General features: G+C 41.8%; 1 protein-coding gene across 3 annotated transcripts in view; it reads right to left on the bottom strand.

Annotated features, from left to right (window-relative positions):
• The window catches only part of Ino80 (INO80 complex ATPase subunit), a 108,044-nt gene that overhangs the window by 29,825 nt on the left and 57,473 nt on the right, over window positions 1–20,746 (bottom strand). For all 3 annotated transcript variants that reach the window (XM_052726717.1, XM_052726716.1, XM_052726718.1), the window contains 2 exons: window positions 17,971–18,196; window positions 12,587–12,714 (listed from right to left, as the gene is read on the bottom strand). In XM_052726717.1, coding sequence (XP_052582677.1) covers window positions 12,587–12,714; window positions 17,971–18,196 — 354 coding nt within the window. The remainder of the gene's footprint in view (window positions 1–12,586; window positions 12,715–17,970; window positions 18,197–20,746) is intronic.

Raw genomic sequence — 20,746 nt, forward strand, 5'->3', positions numbered from 1 at the left:
AATATTAGCAAACTGAATTCAAGAACACATCAAAAAAAAAAAAAAAAAGAAAAGAAAAGAAAAGAAAAGAAATCATTAACCATGACCAAGTTGGGTTTTTTCCAGAGATGTGGGTATGGTTCAATGCTTGAAAACCAATAAATGTTATAGGAAAATGGACTCAAGGGACAGGAATCACACTGTCATCTTGAAAGGTGTAGAAAAGGCTCTTGCGGCCTGGAGAGATGGCCCAGCAGTTAAGAACACTTGTTGCTCTTGGAGAGGACCAGGTTTGATTCCACATGGTGGCTCACAACCATCCTTAACTCCAGATTCAGGGAGATCCAAAGCCCTCATCTGAATTCCCTGAGTATCAGGCATGCACATGGTGCACATACATGCAGACAAAATATTCCTTTCTTTCTTTTTTTCTTTATTTTATTTTATTATTTTTTTTTTGAGACAGGGTTTTCTCCGTGAAACAGTCCTGGCTGTCCTGGAATGCTGGGATTAAAGGCATACACACCACCACCTGGCAGACAAAACATTCTTATACATAAAATAAAATAGAAATAAATATAAAAATTTGACAAAATCCAACATCACTTCATCTTAAAAGCCCTGAAGAAACTTGGAACAAAAGAAAGATAACTCAACATAATAAATGCTATATATACAACCAAACTATAGCTAACCTTAAATGGGGAAAAACTCAAAAGAATTCTATTAAAATCAGTAACAACCTAAGATGGCCCACTTTCTCCACATGTATTCAATATAGTGCTTAAGTGTTAGTTTGGGCAGTAAGACAAGAGAAGCAAACAAAAAGCATACAAATAGGAAAAGAAGAAGGCAAAGTACCACTGTTTGCAGATGACAAGATTCTATACTATAAGAGATCCTACAGATTGTATCAGAAAACTCTTAGAATGAATACGTACTTTCAGCAAAGTGGCAGGATACCAAATTAACACACAAAAATCATGAGCTTTCCTACATACCAATGACAACCTGAAAAAGAAACCAGCTAGAGAGATGGCTCAACAGTTAAGAGCACTTGGCAACTCATCCAAAGGACCCTGGTTTGATTCCTAGCAGCCACAACCACCTGTTGTAATACTAGTTCCAGGGAGACCTGATGCCCTCTTCTGACATCCTCAGGCACTATACCCACATATTGTACACACATAAATGCAGGGAAAACACTCCATACATATAAAATAAAAAAGGGAAAAAAATAGAGAAACAGTTCTATTCACAATAACCTAAAACAAACAAACAAAAACAACAAGAGTCCTGAAATAAGCTCAATCAATCTGGTACATCTCTGTAATGAAAAAAATTATTTTATTCTTGTGTATGGGGGTCCTGTTCATGTGTATGTGGTGTCTTCAGAGGCAGGAGGGAATCAGATCCCCTAGAGCTGAAGTTACAGGTGGCTGTGAGCTGCCTGACGTGGGTGCTGTGAACTGAACTTGGATTCTCCAAAAGAGCAATGTGTGTTCTTAACCATCTTTCCAACCTGCACAATGAAGATTTTAAAACACTGAAGAAAAAAATGAGAAAGACTCTAGACGGAAGAGTCACCACTGTGAATAATGCTGTTTTACCAAAAGCAGTCTACAGATTTAATGCAATTTCCATCAAAATTCCAGTGGCATTCTTCACAGGGAAAAAAATGTTAAATTTCATATGGAAGCACAAGAGATCCTAGATAGCCAAAGCACCTTGAGCAAAATGAATACTGCTGGAGCTATCATCATACCTAACGTCAAGTCATAGTATGGAGCCACAGAATTGAAAGCAGCATAGTACTGGAATAAAAACCGACTCACAGATTAAGGGAATAGAAGAGAGATCCAGTTACAAGGCCAAACAACTACAGATGCCTAATTTAAAAAAAATACGAAAAATACACATTGGAGAAAAGACAGCATCTTCAACATATAGTGCTGAGAAAACTGGCTATCTACACGTAGAAGAATGAAACTAAATCCTTATCTTTTCATTCTGCACAAATTTCAACTTCAAATCAATCAAGGGCCTCAAAATTACACTTGAAATTCTGAAACTGCTCTAAGAAAACATAGGGACACACTTTGAGATAAAGGCCCAGGCAAGTACTTTCTAAATAGGACTCTAACCACTCAGACTACAAATAAGGCTGATAATCAACAAACAGAGTAACATGAAATTAAAAAGCTGCTGTATAGGCAAAAGGAGCTGTTACTTGAGTTAAGAGACAGCCTACAGAATAAGGGGAGGGGGGAATCTCTGCCAGTATGTACCTGACAGAGGATAGTATGTAGACTATAGAAAGAACTCAAAAAGCTAAACACTAATAGAAGAAATAACTCTACTAAAAAAGGGGGGGAGGGGAGATGGACACGTAACTAGAGTTCTAAAATAAGAACTACAGCCAGTGGTGGTGGCGCACGCCTTCAATCCCAGCACTCGAGAGGCAGAGGCAGGTGGATCTCTGTGAGTTCAAGGCCAGCCTGGGCTACAGAGTGAGCTCCAGACAGCCAGGGCTACGCAGAAACCCTGTCTTGAAAGAAAAAAAAAAAAGAACTATATAAATGGCAGCAAACAATTTAAAAATTGTTCAACATCACTAGCCACTAGGGGAACATAATTAAAATTACTTTGAAACTCCATCTTACCCCAGTAAGAATAGCTATTATCAGGAATACAATGACAGCTGCTTGTGGCACACATCTTTAATCCCAGCACTCAGGAAGCAGAGGCAGGTAGATCTCTTTGAGTTTGAGGCCAGCCAGGACTACATAGAGAGACCCTGTCTCAAAAAAACAAGACAAGAACACGAATGACACCAAATGCTGGCATGTATCGAGAGAAGGGGGAACACTTATCCACTGTTGGTACCAGTGCAAACTGGTACAGCCATTATGGAAATTACTGCATACCCATGTCTAATGCTGCTTCTATTCACAATAGCTAGTAAATCGAATTAGGTGAGATGCACAGCAAATGATAAACGGATAATGAAAAGGTGGCACACAACCACAATGGAATTTTATTCTGCAGTAAAGAAAAAGAGTATTTTTGGTTTTATGGAGACAGAGTTTCTATGTAACAGTTCTGGCTGCCCTGGAACTCACTTTGTAGACCAGGCTGGCCTCAAACTAACAGAGATCCATCTGCTTCTGCTTCCCTAGTGCTGAGATTAAAGGCATGCACCACCACCACTCAGCTAGAAAAATGATGGTTTTTTTTTTTGGTTTTTCAAGACAGGATTTCTCTGTGTAGCTTTGGCGCCCTTCCTGGAACTCACTCTGTAGCCCAGGCTGGCCTCAAACTCACAGAGATCTGCTTGCCTCTGCCTCCGCCGCCGCCGCCACCACCACCACCACCACCACCACCACCACCACCCCCCAGCTTAAAAATGAATTCTTTTAGATTTGCAGGAAAATGAATGAAACCAGAAACAGTGTCAAGTGAGGTACTCAGCTCCAACAAGTCACAGACTACATGTTCTCACTCACATATCTATCCTAGCTTCACAATTTTGATGTGTATTTAATTTTGAATGTTTGTAGAGGTCAGTAAGGTAGAAAGGCCCGTGAGAGTGGCGGTGGGACAGCAGGACACATATGCCATGAAAGCACAAGGAGAGGGTCAAATACTAAGTGGGAAGAGAATAGGGAAGGGTAAATAAGAGGGGAGGAAGAAGGAAACAGGTTAATCCAAACAGATGAAAAACCCTTATAGAAACCTATTATTCTGTAAGCTAACTATAAAATCTCAGTGCCCTGGTGTGGGCTACCTCCCTACAGAGTTACTGGTCAGGGAAGTTCCAAAAAGTCACCCAAACAAGGCAGGCTATTTGCCATTGCACACCATATCTACACAGTAAGACACTGCTGCTGAAGACATAGCACACTTTGGGTGCAGGACATAGAGAAATTAAAATGAAAAGGTGGCGCACTACCACAATGGAATTTTATTCTGCAGTAAAGAAAAAGAGTATTTTTGGTTTTATGATCTGAAAATCTCCTCCTTGTTGGCTAGCTTTTCTTTTTTTTTTTTTTAACTAATTTATTTTTTAATTACACTCACTCATTACACTCATGATATTAATTACATTTATAGTATTCATTGATTACATTCGAAGTATTCATTCAATAATTATATTTATGATATTCATTAATTACATTAATTATATTGATTTATTAAATTCATGATATTATGTCCTGATACTACTGTCCATTTGTGGGTTTTTTTTACCACACAAAACAGATTCTGTACTTGGGAAATCATTGCTCTATATTCCTTTCTTCTCCATCTTGAGATAACGTCTAATTTTTCTGTCTCTATGAATTTGTATACTCTATATTTCATGTAATACAATTCTATAGTATTTGTCCTTTTTTTTTTAATGTAAAAACATTTTATGTACAACTGCAGGAGAAATAATACAGATAGCCTGAACATAAAAACAGGTTATAATTTAAAAGTCCAGGGTTATTTTAAACAGTAAAATATTTTCTCTGTAGAAAATAGTATAAATGATAACATTTCCCAATAAGCCCTTTTAAGCCAAATGACACCTGAATTATACATATAAATATTGATTAGATTCTGGGATACAGAAGAAACCTATCTTCATCTGTTCAGAGAGCTGTTTTACTTCAGTTGTATAAGTGAGATTCCTATTCATCTTCCCTTCACTGTCTGATTTACGGCAGACATTTTTCTATAGGCTAATCCATAGTCTAGAAAGATTTTAGCCTTCCCTCCTGAGAGTACGGCCAGCATTCTCTTTCATCTGTCTAGCTTTGCATAGGGCCAGGAAGTGCTATGCAGACCACTGAGGGAGAAAAGCCATCAACTGTACTACCCAGCTGTGTGTGAACCCTGAATGCTACAATATCGGCCTTCTAGGCAAGATGCCTATTGGTTCAAAAACACTATGAAGATAACCAAGGTTCTGATTGGATATGAAGATTGATCCACAGGAAGAAATCTATGCCTGGTATTATAAACGTCCATTGCTCTGGAGGTCAGATGCTCTATCAAGGCATCTACTTCTGTTGTTTTCCTAAAGGACATGTTGTCAAACTGTCTTCTAAATACTTACGTTTATAATTATAGATTAATATCACTCTCAACCTTGGCCAGAGAAGCTTCTTTTTGTAATGGTCAACAGTTAATGCAGCAGTTCAAACTGATAAAGGGATGAGAGTAAATGACCACGGTATGCTTGGTCCTAAAAGGGACATCTATATAACACGCCTCCACCTTGCTAAGGTTCAGAGAACGTCACAGAAAAGGAGACAGAAAGGAGGTAAGAAGATGGGGACAAGGGCCGAAATGTTGCCTTCTAGATATGACATGGCCAGTGTACTCATAACTCATTGCAGCCAACATTCTAGTAGGCAGCGCTAACTAGACTATAGGTTATCACAAAAAGAAGAGTGTATGTGAGAGCAGGGCATGCCGGGGAGGAGAAGAGGGAGTTGAGGGTAGACTGGATCAAGATACATTATATACATGTACAGGAATGTCAAATACATTAAAGGAATGAGTGCTCTCTAACAAATAGAGATAAAATATCTATGTTAGAGAGAATATATAAATATGTACATCTACATACACCCAAAAGTAGATAAACGTAGATTTACCTTAAATCTACCTTAAATATGATTTCTATTTGTTAAATATATCTTAAGTAAAGTTTCAAAGATGAAACTAATATACACCCCAAATCCACAGGTGAGGACACAAGCAAAGAGCAGAAAGAAAGGGAGGAGTCCCTTTGAGCCCTAGTATTGGACATGACCGTCCAATGACATTCATCACTAGGGACACCTGGAGTTTGCAAGACCGAAGGCAGAACCAGAACCTACATTTTGATGATGTATTACTTGTAAGCATCAAGTTTAAGAAACACTACTGTAGAGAGTGAGAGACTTTGGAGCACTCGGTCCTAAATGAACTGTCTTCATCAAACCCCTCCCCTTAAGGCTCAGGGATCTATGTGGAAGAGGCAGAAAGACTGTAAGAACCAGAGGTGGTGGATGACTCCAGGGAAACAGTGTCTACCAGACACAAGATTGATGCACATATAAACTCAGAGACTGGGGCAGCATGCCTGAGGCTTGCACAGGATCAAGCCAGATGGGGTCTTAGCAATGAAGGGGAAGCAGACACAGACTCCCACCTAAAATCAAGAAGCTATCTGCAACCAAGACCAGCTGGCAAAGGAAAACTTCACTTTTCTCCAAACAGTCTCACTGGGTGCAGTATATCAACTGCACTTCAGGTCAGGCTCCATGCCTAAGAGAAGTTGACCAACACAAAACGAACTCAGTGGTATTTTTGTAGACTTTTTGACTCATTTTGATTTATTTGGGTATTTTTTGTCTAAAGGACAAATTTGGGTGGGTAGGGAGGTGGGAAGGATCTGAGAGAAATCAGGAGAGGAGAAAACATAGTCAAAATATATTTTATGAAAAAAATTTCAAAAAAGAAAGACTGCTGTAGAACACACTGTTTTTAAAACACTGGCACTTTCTGGGTTCTTCATATCTGTAGCTGAGGATAGTTTAGAACTCAGGGCAATCTTCCTACTTCAGCATTCTGAGTACTGGGATTGCAGGACTATGCTATCAGAGCTGACAAAACACTACAACTTTTTCTAAACTAAAGGTTAATGGACTCCCTCTATATGCAAAATAGATAAAGGCATCACTATTCTGGTTAGTGAAGACAGGTGGAGGGTTCAGGGTCCCATTTGCCCACACTCTAGCTTGTTCTCAATCTACAATAGTCCTCCATTTTGAAAGCTCCTACAAGTTCAGACCAGTTCTGGGTCATATCCATAAATCCTACTTATTATTTCTCAGGGTCTCACCTCATAACGAAGAACTAGCCAAAAACTCTCTATGGAGTGAGGGACTGATCTCAAACTTGTGGCAATCCTTTTGACTCAGACCCAAGTACTAGTAGTATTAAAGGCATGAGCTACTAGGCCAGGCTCTACATCCTACATGTTTAACCAGTGACATGTAAACAAAGGTATCAGCCTAATGAAGTAGTTTAGCAAATACTTTCTCAACCATTTGAAGTTCACTAAGTAAAACAGATATACAGATACAGTAGCGTAATGCAAAGATACTAGGTGAACCTTGCAGTATCGGTGATGTGTTGTTGATAGCTGGGATTTCCTGAGCATTCACTAAGTATAGTCAGTGTTTTATATATTTTCCCTGGTTCAGCTCATCTCATCCTCAGGATGGCCTTTAGGATAGGTGCTATTACAGTCACTCCCACTGTCCAGTGGATGTTCAATGAAGTCTACAAAGAGACCTGGGGCTAGAATTGGGACTCACAGATTGGTTCAAGCTTCACTCTTCTTTTGTTTCCCAGGTAAAAGGGATGCTCAATGCTAGGTGGGGAAGGGAAATGGGGCAGGGCCTCATCCACTCTAAAGTTTATTTCAAATTTGCCTTTAAGGTTCATTTTAACCCAATTTCGCTTTGATAAAGCAAAGTGAGAGAAAGACTTAAGTGTTGAATCAAAAACCTCCAGACACGGTGTAACTCATTTTTTTGGAATTGCTTTATCTTTGGGGTATATCACCAGGAAAAAGTCAGACTCCTCTCTATGTCGGTTACAGTTTCTCTGTAGCCTAAGCATAATGTACCAAGAGAATGAAATACGATGGCTTTATTTCCCTTACAAAATACAGATCACTTCAGAGCAGATTCTTTTCTAAGATTCTTATGGGTTCAACATAATCACTGTCTTTCTTTTCTCCTATACTGTATCTTCCAGTCACAGTGGACTACCTCCCCAAGTCTATACTTTCACACCATTGCCTTTTAAAAATCAGGTTTCTTTAGTTTTGAATTTCCTTTCTTCCTGATAATTACAATCCAATTTAAATTGAGTTCAAATATTACTCTCTATGTATGTAGCCTTCTGCAAAAGTGGCTGAGTTACAAATAAACATATTCCCTCTAGCTATCTTTAGTTTTGCTAATGCTTCATTTTGGCACTAGTATCAGGGTTCGTTTGGCAGTTATTCGTGTATGTAAACACCAGGTCCATTGCTGTAAAGCATAATGCCTTGCTCACAAGTGTCATGAAAATAAATATATTTATTTATAGATTTTATTTCTTTTTTTAACGTGTGTTTCCAATGCACATGTGTATGTGGATATACTCATCTGTATACAGCGGGCAACAGAGTACATCAGGTGTCCTGCCCTATCACTATCCACTTTATTCCCTTGACAGGGTCTCTTACTGAAACTGGAGCTAGGCTGGCAGTTAGCAAGCCCCAGAGACTCTCCTGTCTCTGCTGATTTTAAGTAGTGCGGCTGTAAGCTAAAACATTTTCCCTACCATTCTTAAGACCTTACGAAAATTCAGTTGATAGTGACTCAAATTTGCTTTTCATTCTGTGGGGACAGTTAAGGACATGCTAGCTTCCTAGCATGGTCAAAATCACGGTTCCCAAAGGTAATCTGGAGCTGTAAAGAAGCCAGTGCTCAGATGACATGACAGAGTGTTGTTTAGGATGAATCCTTCTCCAGTGAGGGACTGTACTTCAGGCTTGCCTGGACAAGTTACACAACCCAGTGGTCTCAGGTGTCACAATTAGCTATGGATTATCTGGATTTAATTCTATATCCTAATATTTTAAAATATGAGTTCAGGTTAAGATCTGCTGGATTTCAGTACTTATCATGCCATACAATCATGAGTTGACTGAGGTGTTACAAGGACTTTTATACTGCACAGGAGACCGAGCAATGTATTTCTTTTAAATTCAGACTCAGTTACTTATGCAACAGGAGTGAATCTCCAAAGATGAAACCCAGACATAATGAAAGTTGTCTGGAATAAATTAACAGCTCTCTTTAACTGTGAAAATATCACAGAAATGGGCATCTTTCCCCACAAAAAAGGTGGCAGCAGAAGAGTTTTGTGTGACATAGAGCTGTACAAGCTCATCCCAACTGCTCAGGGGATGTCTGTTTCTACAGTACCCTCAACAGGGAAGACACTACAGGTGACTCCGCGAATATTAAGTAAACCAGAATGCAACACCTAGTCATCTATAATATCTTCTACTTCTGCCTGTGGAAACTATAACATTCCTAGTTCAGTGAATAAATTTCCCCTTTTCTTTAATTTCCTCACTCAGAAATATTTATTTGGATGCCATGTAATAAGTTAAAACATTTCTGAGTACAAAATTATATTTGGAAGATCAGACACTTACACATTTAAATTGAAGTGAGATTTTTATCAAAAGAAAAAATGTCCATCAATCACTATTTAATTGAGATGGGGTCTCACTGTCTCACCCTGGCTGACAGGGAATTCTATGTAGACCAGGTTATCCTTAAACTCAGATTCCTCCTGCCTCTGCCTCCCGAGTGCTGCAATTAAAGGTGTGCACCACCATGCCCAGCTGTCAATTGCTACAGAAACCAGCCAAGGCAGGTGCCCAGAACTAGTGCTGCCCCCACTAAAGGCCCTATATTGCCTTCTAGTTTTGCTGAATTTGAGAAACAAACAGCAGGGCCAAGGCAAAAGACGGGAGTAACAGGGAGGAAAAGGACCACTGGGTGAACGAGAGAGGTCATGCTCCCGAGCCATGCATCGGATCTCAGTGGCCTCGAGTGTCTTTAACTCCTACGTTAAGTGGGAACTTTTCTTTCCCCCTTTGTACAACTATAAGATGACAATGGGGGGGGGTGTGGTATCCCGAAAATAAAAACCGACTTTCTGAGCCTATTGTGTTAGAGAAGTCAGGTATACTGAAGAAGCATACTCTTTCTCTTTAGACTCAGGGACTCGGGTTTCATGAATGAGTCCATTATGAAAGTGACTGGAAATATTCTGACAAATACAGGAATACAGACCTAATGCTGCATTACCCTGAGATCCACAACACGTTTACATTTCAGTAAACCATCAGCCAGAACAGTAAACACTTATGGGCACTGCCACTTGCTCCTCAGAAGCTCAGCTCTGTGAGAACCAACTGCTTGGAACAAAGAACATGGCTCAGCTGTGAAACTCGGGTTATGAATCTGCTTTTTCTTAATTTATAATTCTCCACAGAGAGGTACCTGCATTTTAAAGTTCTCAGCTGTCTTGTTCATAAATACCACCCACTAAGCCACCTAAAACTCAGGGCCATATCAGACGTTACCCACCCACACTTATCTTCATCTGTCACAGCTAGCTTACAGCTTACTTATTCTCTCATGACCCATGGAACTTCTCTGGATATGCATCAACTTTTCAGACTCTATATAATTCTGAAAAAGGAAGGTTTTTGCCACCTTTACTAGGCCCATTGTGCACTGCTCTTTCAGTAATTAAAAGTAATTTTTTCTGTGTGTATGGGTGTTTTACCTGCATATACGTCTGTAAATTACATTTGTGGGGTGCCAGCATGGGCCAGAGAGAGTATTGGGTCCTCTGGGGCTGGAGTCAGGGACAGTTGTAAGTTGCCATGTGGGTGCTGGGGATTGAACCTGGGTCCTCCAGAAGAGCTGCCAGTGCTCTTCAGCTGAGTCATCTCTCCATCTCTCCAGCAGTTCTCTTTGCAATTCTTTTTTTTTTTTTTTTTTCCGTTTTTTTGAGACAGGGTTTCTCTGTGTAGTTTTGGAGCCTGTCCAGGATCTCGATCTGTAGACCAGGCTGGCCGTGAACTCACAGAGATCCGCCTGGCTCTGCCTCCCGAGTGCTGGGATTAAAGGGGTGTGCCACCACGGCCGGCCTCTTTGTAATTCTTACCAGCTGACAATCACTGCTTCCCCTGTACTTTCCCCAACTCTTCAGGATGAGGCAAGCACACAAGAACCAAGAAGAGAGCCCCTCACTGCACGACTGGTACTTACATTACTTTGGCTACTGTCATCATCTGGTCTGAGCAGAGTTCTTTTAGCTCAACTGCTGCTATTAGAACCTTATTGTATTAAAGATTTACACCACCAAACATGGCTGAGGCTATCACATACCTAGCATACAGAAAGCCCTAGGTCCTACTTTCTGAGCAGTATGTGGGAAACTGGGGTGAACAGCAACTAATCAAAAGAAAACATTTGCAACAGTGGCTTAATCGCCTCTCTTATGCTCAAACTTGTTAGGACTTTCCCATCATTTATAAATAGGGGATGTCATGAAACAAATCAGAAAGTTTGTCATGTTATAAGTACCCCAAATCTAAGCACTGTATGAAATCTAAGACTTATAGAAATAAAATTGACTCTAGATGTTGCTTATTACATCTCTTGCTAAAAGAAGTTACCAAATTATTAAAAGGAGCCTGCCCACAAAATGGATAAACACCCTGCAAAATCTACCAAGTCAACTTTGGTGTCCAAAGAACCCAAAACGTCCCTACTCCTTTTTAAAATACTGTTTTATTATTTGTGTGTGTATGTGTGCATGCATAGATGTACATGTGGAGGTCAGAGGACAATCTGTGGGAATTCAACTCTCAACCATGTGGGTTCTGGGAACTGAACACGGGTCACCAGGCTTGGAGGCAAGTGCCCTTGTGCCGAGTCATCCACCTTCCCTTCTGCTATCCCATCCCTTCTATCTTCACGGTCCTGATCTCCTTGTTCTTAAACAGGGACCATCACAGTAATCTCTACTTAATACTATCCTTCAAGTAGCAGGCTAGCATACAGAGCTTTTCACATATTAAACCCAGGAAAAAATATGAGCTCTTTATACAGTTCTGATCACCAGATACCTCAGCCTCTCCCAACTTTCCTGTAAGAGACTTAACTCTGGTGGTTTGTGATTATTTGTTCTTGTTTTTTTGTTTCTGTCTACGACCTCTTCTTGCGCAAATAAGTCATCCTTCAGAAAAGAAAACAGAGAGGCCCTAACCATGTAACCAGTTGTCTTTGATGGCTAATCCAGTGGTGAACCATGGCTGTACATTAACATTACCTCAGGAGATTTTAAATATCCTAATTCTCAGAGCTCATTCCAATGTTTGCAACATATAGTCAAGATGAAAACCATTAAATGTAATCTGCTTGAATAGCTATTTCCCGGGTTTTTAACATAAAAAAATAAAAACATAAAACAAAAAACTGAATCTCGGGGGCTGGAGAGATGGCTCAGGGGTTAAGAGTACTGGCTACTCTTCCAAAGGACCGGGGTTCAATTCCCAGCACCCACATGGCAGCTCACAGCTGTCTATCTGTCTATAACTCCGGATCCAGGAGATCTGGCACCCTCACACAGACCTACATGTAAGCAAAACACCAATGCACATAAAAAACAAAAAACAAACAAACAAAAAAAACCCTGAATCTCTAATCTTGACTTCTATATAGAATTCAGAGACTTCCCAGACTAGGATCTGCTTTAAAATTGTGGCATTTCTTCTCTTGTAAAGAAGAGCATTTCATTGGCTAAGGGAACAGAAGTCCTCTGATGACTGGGGGATGGGGCACTCTGCTCCTTCTACAGAATGGAAAACCACAAAGACAACTTTGGGTGTTCCCAGTAATTATGGCTGATACTATAGGGACATTAGATTCCTATCCAAATTAAATGTCAAGGACTCATAGGTCCCCAAGGTTCCTTCTCCTACCTCCAGTAGGTCTATCATCCTGGTCATCTGAGAGTAGATAAGGACCCTATGTCCTTGAGACTTGAGTCGAGTCAACAGGACATCAAGGGCATACAGCTTTCCACTGTCTGTGATGAGGCTCTCCTTGCCTGGGGAGAAAAAAAGGGGTAGGGGAGGAAACTATTTAATTGAAGCAACAAATCACCTACTGCAAGGCTGTATGCTGTCGAAATTTCTGTAATCAGGATCTTATCTTCATGAGGTGGAATGGAAAGTTCTGTTAAATCCTGACTCCAGGAGTGCTTGTGAAGGCATATCCTGAAAGAGCTGGAGACGGCCTCTCAGCTGACAGAGCCGATTAGGTGTTTGGTGCACATTCTTACTGAGGGAACACCAAGTATACAAGGCTATCTACTAGTGACAAGTATGTCATGTGCTATAAGTACCCTCAAGACTCTAATCCTTTTGTTTACTTATCTCAAGAAACTTGTTGCTTCTAATCCTGTGTTTATGCTGGGTTGAATGAGACTCATATGAATGTTTGGTCCCCAATTAGTGGATTAGCAGGTGTGGCCTTGTTAGAGGAAGTGTCACTGGGGGCGGGGTTTGAGGTTTCCAAAGGCCACTGATTGCAACTTGCAGGAAAGATGTACACTCAACTACTGCTCAAGCACTACGTTTGTCTGCCTGGGGCCATGCTCCCTGCCAGGCGGCTCATGGACTCACCTTCTAAAAGCCCCCATTTAAATGCTTACTTTTATAAGTTGTATTCATCATGGTGTTATCTCTTCACAGCAACAGAACAGTAGCTAAGACAGAGGTTATGCCCTAAAAGCATGAGAACAGACAGAGACAAGGGCAGCTGTCTGGAGATAATGTAAACACCAAGAAATGTAAGTAAATGTGTCTACCCTTGACACCCTCCAATAACTGCTATCAATTCCAGGGCCATGTGCTTAGCATGTGCTCTTTCAAGGAGCCCTACTCCCAGTTTTTCAGAAAGAACAGACTTTAAGTGTCTGTGAAATGAAACTGCTTTCACCCACGAGCTTGTGTTTTCTCTTTCCTCTTCCCACATGAAACACATTTCAGCTTGAGACCTTTTAAGAACACTTAACTCCCAAGTTTTCATCGTATCCATTCAGTACCATTCACTCACATCATATTCCAGGAAGGAGAGTTTCCTGTTTGCAGACCGTTCATAAACATGCCCTGAACAATTGTTGCATTAAGAGGGAAAGAAAAGAGGCTTGAGAGGCTACATAACAATATAAATGGAAGTGATTGGGGAACACACACACCAAAAAGAAGAGAAACAATATAGAGAATTTTACACTGGCAAACCCCCCAAAAGTAAAAGAGAAAACTATGAAGTCAAACTTAGTTTCCGGGGTTGACCCATGCTTTCTTCAGAACTGCAAAGGCCAAGTACTGACAGTAGTCCAAGAATTCTCAACTGTCATTCTTGCCACTATTTGCCAAGTACACAATTATTGTCTACATCGAACAAGAACGGATGTGCTGACAGCACCATAACAAATCACCAGCTGCTCTGTTTTGCTACAAAGCTATGGGTCCTGGATGTTTACTCCTCTGCACTGCACCCTTTCCCCACCTTCGAATGCTGCCAGAACACACTGGGCACCCCCCCTCCCCGCTGCTGTGTTCCACACCTTTGTTCAGTCTCTTTGTTTGCTCCTGTTTAGATTACTGACATGCTCTTCTCTCTGCTGTCTCCTTACCAGCACAATCAGAAGACTGCAGTGCAGCAGGAGCGAGTCCTGAGCTTTCTCCCTGGCACCGGACAAGGAGGCCAGTGGAAATTCCAAGTCTGATCAGGCAGCAATGCTTTCTGAACAATTCAAGAAGTTCCCTTCTCCTCATAATTCCTTCTTTACTGAATGTCAGGAGTCTTTTGGTTTTGATAGCTTTTACTATTTCCCACAGAACTAGTCATTTTTTCCCTCGTTTTTAAAGCCACACGATTTTCAGTCACTGAATGGGAATGGGCAAGCTAAGCTCTTCATGTTTTTATAGCCTGCTTACGTCTCCTCTCCCTTCAGAACAAATCAGCAGCAAAGTACACCCAAATCTGTATGGTGTCTAGACTCTGAGAAGCATCTTCTGACTTTGTAATAATAGATGTGTTTATTTTTATGTGTATGTGTGCTGGCTAGTTTTATGTCAGCTTGACACAAGCCAGAGTTATAGGAAAGCAGAGAACCTCAGTTGAGAAAATGCCTCCATAAGATCTGGTGTAAGGCATTTTCATTATCAGTGATGGCCAGCCCATTGTGGGTGGTGACATCCCTGGGTTGGTGGTCCTGAGTTCTCTAAAAAAGCAGGTTGAGCAAGCCATGAGCCAGTAAGCAAGCCAGTAAGCAGCACCCCTCCATGGCCTTTGCATTAGCTCCTGCCTCCAGCTTCAGTTGCTGTTCTGACTTCTTCCACTGATAAACAGCAATGTGGAATCCTAAGCCAATAAACCCTGTCTTCCCAAGTTGCTTTGGTCATGGTGTTTCCTCATAGCACTAGCAACCCTAAGAATATTTGCCTATATGTATGTATGTATGCCATGTATGTGCCTGGCACCCAGTGAGGTTAGAGGAAAGCATCAGAAACCCTGAATTTGGTGGTTTGGACTTTTAAGCCACCATGTGGGTGCTGGGAGCTAAGCGTGGGTCGTCTGTAGGAGCAGTGAAGTCTCCTAAGCTGGGAGCTATCTTCAGCCCCTTACTGACTTTAAAACCATGATTCAGGCCAGGCGGTGGTGGCGCACGCCTTTAATCCCAGCACTTGGGAGGCAGAGGCAGGCGGATCTCTGTGAGTTCGAGGCCAGCCTGGTCTACAAAGTGAGTTCCAGGAAAGGCGCAAAACTACAGAGAAACCCTGTCTGGAAAAACCAAAAATAAATAAATAAATAAATAAAACCATGATTCAACAGTCTTCACACTTCCTTGCTTCCCAGAGTCTCTTTAGTTTGAGAACTAGAACGAACTGATGCTAGGATCAGAAAGTACAGAGGTAAAGAAAGATGCATGCATGCATGCATGCACACACGCAGCAAGCATTGCTAGCTTGTCACTGCAGTTGGGGGAGGTGGAGGCAAGGGACTAGATCTGGGTTGTGTCTGTTTGTTTTGTGGTGTTGGGGTCAAACACAGGGCTCATACATGCAAGATAAGTGTTATACCAGTGAGCTACATCCTTAGACCAAATGGACCTGTTTGGACTGTTTTGAAAGCAAAGACTCCAAAGAAACAGACTTGAACCAAGGGGATAAAACACTTAAGCAAACAAAAATATTTCTGAGTTCTCCAGTGAGTGTGCTAGACAGATCAAATCAGTGTCTAGCATTTGTCCTTAGTGAGATATGCAGAAAACAGGCTTCTTTTGCTGTCCACCCTGGTATCTTTGGGGCCTGGTATACATCATTCAACTTTTTTTTGTTTGTTTGGTTTTGTTTTGTTTTTTGAGACAGGGTTTCTCTGTGTAGCTTTTGGAGCCTGTCTTGGAACTCACTTTGTAGACCAGGCTGGCCTTGAACTCAGAGATCCACCTGCCTTGCCTCCCAAGTGCTGGGATTAAAGGTGTGTGCCACCACCGCCTGGCCACATCATTCAATTTTTAAGAGCTACCAAGATATGTGGTACAAAAGCACCACCTATGGCTAAGCGGGGCACAGAGCCAGGAGAAGCATAATTCCCAAGAAATCAAGCAGATTCTGCCCAGTCAAATCCAGTCCCAGCCCATTCTTTAAACTAGGACCTCAAAGGATACTGAAACAACCAGACCTATCTATCCTCTCTCATAATCTTTCTAGCAATCTAATGGTATTTACATTTAAACACTGGTTCTTACTCTCCACAGACGAGGACTCTGACAAGACAAAAAGACACAAATATCTCTCTTCTCCAAGGAAAGAAACCCTCTGAAAGGCTGAAACCTGCAGAAGCAACCAAGATATGGAACTCAGGAAATTTTGGTCAGTCTTCCAAACAACTGGAAAGACTCCACCTTTCCCAGGGAAACAAAAAATGTAAAAGTATAGAAGGAGGAGATAAAATACAGACAGGTTCAAGTGATACCCCCCCCAGCCCTACCCCACCCCAGCTAGTCCACAGAGCACAATGGGGTCAGTGAGGAGCTTGTCGGTTCTCACAGTAAACAGCCAGTGAGGCTGGTGCTTTTTATCGATGCGAAAAGAACTCAGACACTTCCTGCTATTTAAACAAGGTCCATTTTTCTTTCAAAGAACAGGAAAAGCCACAAGAGATTCCCACAGCGCCAGCAATAAGCCTTCTACTCCTACACTGGGAACCAACGAGCTAGAAAGAACGAAGAAGAAATATGGTACATCTTGCTTCTTTTGGTACCCATGCTTCTTTCCTACCTGCATGTCTGTGGTATCCATCCAGTCCTGCTTTATGCTTGGACTCAAACACTTTTACCCACTACTCTCATGCATTCTAAGTCACTTCTGAGGCCATAGGCAATATAGATTTCACATACCCAAACAGACATAGTCAAAGCACTCTAAAAGGCTATCAACAGGATGATACAAAGCCTTCAGACAAGAAACAGAGAAGCAGGCCTCCCCACAGAAGTCCAGCTGTCACTAACAGCAGAGGCTCCCCTTGAGAGCATAGTCCTAGTAGCTTCCATTAAATTTCAGTAAGAACACAATCAAGACATCGGAGAATTTGGACAATCAAGCTAACACTGTAGCTCTAAGCTACACTCTGCAGCAGGTGGAAAGTGCATCAGTCTGTGGACCTTCTGTGTTCCACTTCCTTAAGTGCAGTCTCACTGAAGCAAAGATGAAAACCTAGTTTCCTTTCAACCCTGGACCTTGACCCCAGGGGGTCTGGGAATCTGCTAGTGTTTTGGCACAAAACATACTGTTTTTCCTCCTATTATCATTTAGATCTCTAGGCCTGCTCAGGACACTGTTTGTGCTGCTTAAACTAGGCTCTCTGGAGTGACGACACAAGACAACTGCACTCACTCGACCTGAGCCTTTCCTAAACTTTGTGTGTGTGTGGTTTTTCTTTTTTTTTGGGGGGGGAAGGGGGGAACGGACTCTGAAGTGGGTGGAACCCAGGCCTTCTGTACGCTAGATAAGCACTCTACCCATGAGCATCCCAACCCCCGCCTTTTTAAAAAAGTGGCATTACTTTTTTATCAAAGGAGAGAACTCAAGAACAAATCTAGAAACATTTCTCTTCCCATCTTTCCACTCAAGACACAAGTTACTTATATCTTTACCTATAAATTACAGGTGGGAGGAGAGGCAGAAACCTCACGAACTCTGAACACAAAACACTGGAAACTATCACACGGGCTTTCTCCCTCCTCTTCTCTTACCAAAGCTGGGAACATGCTCCAAGGGAGCAGAAAACTTACCTGGAATTCTGATGAAAGACCAGCCGTTCTGGGGCCTGATGCTCCACAGCCCTCCAGCTGGCTCTGGGAAGAACTGCGACCTGCGGGTTAGCCAATCGGTAGCCAGCTCAGGAGCCCCATTCAACAAACACTGCTTGGCAGCCAGACTCCCTCCTTCCTTCAGAACTCTTCTCTCATACTCTGCACTTCTGTCATTACAGTAGGAATCCAACGGCACTGCGGTGACCTGCAGGGCCAAAGTCACAGGTGGAAAATCACTGCTTCTGCATTTTCCACACACATCAAGCCTTGAGGGAACTTCAACTTTCTTTTTTTCTTCTTCTGAGACAGGATCTCATGTAGCCCAGGATGGCCTCCACATTTTCAGGAAGCCAAGGATGACCCTGAACAACTGATCCTATTACCTTCACTACCCAGTGTGGGATTATAGGCAAATTTCAGGCTCGTGAATGCTAAGCAACCATTCTATCAACAACTGAGCTTTATCCCTAGGCCCAGAACTCTGAAATCAGAGCAATATGATAATCTCAGGCTGCTGGCTTTAAATTTCCTCATCTAACAAAATAAGATGGTGCCAATGACTGAGTCAGAGAGCTCTGGGTAAAATGGTAATCTCTAATATTAAACATGAACCTATAATCACAAGACACAAAAAGAAACTGGAGCATGTGGATAGACTAGGATGCTAGTGTGACAGGATTCTAATCTCGATACATTTACTACTCACACTCACTACTAGACAAAGAACTACTGGCCACACACGATGGTGATACCAGAAAGGGATCTGGAGATGGACAGACATCATTAAAGGACTACAGTATTGCTCTCACACACATGAAGCGATCTTTGTTTTTTGAGACAGGGTCTCTCACTATGTAGCTCTGGCTGTCCTGGAACTTACTCTTTAGACCAGGCTGGCCTCGAATTCACAGAGATCCTCCTGCCTCTGCCTCCCAAGTGCTGGGATTAAAAGTGTGTGCCACCACCACCTGGCTATGCCTGAAGCTATCTTTAATGCTTTCATGGCAAAATTTCTTTGTTTATCAAGACTTCTCATGGACAACTCCAATGGAGAAGAAGGGAAGACTTCTTTCAAGCCATGCTGGAGAAGGAATATGGGACATAGAGGATAGAGAGAAGCAATCACCAGCAAGCAGTGTATTCATTTCCTGGCTAAGGCAGAGACTGCACAAAACTCTTATGTCATCATAGTACAACCTGATAAAACTAGAATGTGGCCTTCCCAATAGAGAAAGGGCTCTCTGCCAACTTAGAAACATAGGTTTATCCTTTTTTAGTTCTCTGTGAAGTCATCTGATAAGAAGACTGTTGAATGTAACCTCTTGTTAAAAAGTAAAGGCTTGGGGGCTGGAGAGATGGCTCAGTGGTTAAGAGCACTGACTGCTCTTCCAGAGGTCCTGAGTTCAATTCCCAGCAACCACATGGTGGCTCACAACCACCTGTAATGAGATCTGGTGCCCTCCTCTGACCTGCAAGGGCACATGCAGACAGAACACTGTATGTATAATAAATAAATTTAAAAAAAAAGGAAAGGCTCTGGTTGTTCTACCAAGTCCAAGATGATGAAAACGCTAAAAGTCCATTCACCAAAAGCAGTAAATTACTCAGACAAAGCGTCGAAGTAGACAAAGAGATGGGGAGAAAATGGGTATAAACAGCCAAGAGTGTATAAAGAGCCAAGGTGTGAGAGAGATCAGAACAGAGAAGTTGTTGTACCTAGTTAGGCTGTTCTACAATTTCTTGACAGATGAGTACTTAGGAAATTTGCTTTGCTATTAACTACTCTATTTTCACAGCAATCAACCGTTAGAGCTATGATGGGAGCAGATGACAGGTGTGAATCTAGAGGAGGGGAAACTATTTTGACCTAGGTTAACAAACAAGCCTAGACAATGGTGATAGCTGAACATGGGGTTGCAGTTGCTTCTGCTAAGAGCCACAGGGTACCAAGAGCGGGTAAACAGTCTCATTTATTATCAACAGCCAGAAAAGAGACAGCACTAGCTGGCAGCCGGAGGGAACTAAATTTGTTAGAGAGCAGTGCCATCTACAGTTCAGCTGCAAAACTACCTAAGGCCACAGCAAAGGGCCAGGAGCTCCAAACTTACTCAGGGTTAAACCAGTTTATGTAGACAAGTCCTACTACTTTTGTTTCTTCCAGAGTATCTTTGATGTTGTTGTTTTCCTTCTCGCTCACCTCATTTTCCCATGGATACTTATAAAGATGGAAATAAAAGCAGGTTTACAAAAACCGTATCTCTCTCTGAAATAGTTTATCTACTCCGCAATCCCGCAGACTTTGGGCCAGAGCAGACATTTCCCATGTAGGATGTGAGTCACATCACCTCAAACTCTAACAGCTGTCCCGCTATAAAAATGATGAAAGCTGTGGCTGTGACCTTAGGGGAAGGCTCTACATATGCTCAAACAGCATGTGTTCCTCCTGACTGCATCACCATCTCTGCATGGAGACTGAACCTAGGAACTTGCTCACATAAGTGCTCTTCCACTGAGCTACATCCCTAGACTTTTTTTTCGGAAGGTCTCTCATGTAGTCTAGCTATCCTGGAACTCATAATCCTACTGACTTAGCTTCCTGAGTTCTGGAATTCCAGGCTGAACCACCACACTGGACAGTGGAGACTAATACTGGATATTACACACTTAAAGAAAACCCTCTCTAACGTCCCCTTATTTTCTAGTACAAAACAGAACACAGACTGGAATCAAGGCTTTTGGGGCCATAATCTCAAGA

The sequence above is a fragment of the Peromyscus californicus genome, unplaced genomic scaffold, assembly GCF_007827085.1.
Source record: "Peromyscus californicus insignis strain IS unplaced genomic scaffold, ASM782708v3 Scaffold_7__1_contigs__length_154581171, whole genome shotgun sequence".
Lineage (NCBI taxonomy): Eukaryota > Metazoa > Chordata > Mammalia > Rodentia > Cricetidae > Peromyscus > Peromyscus californicus.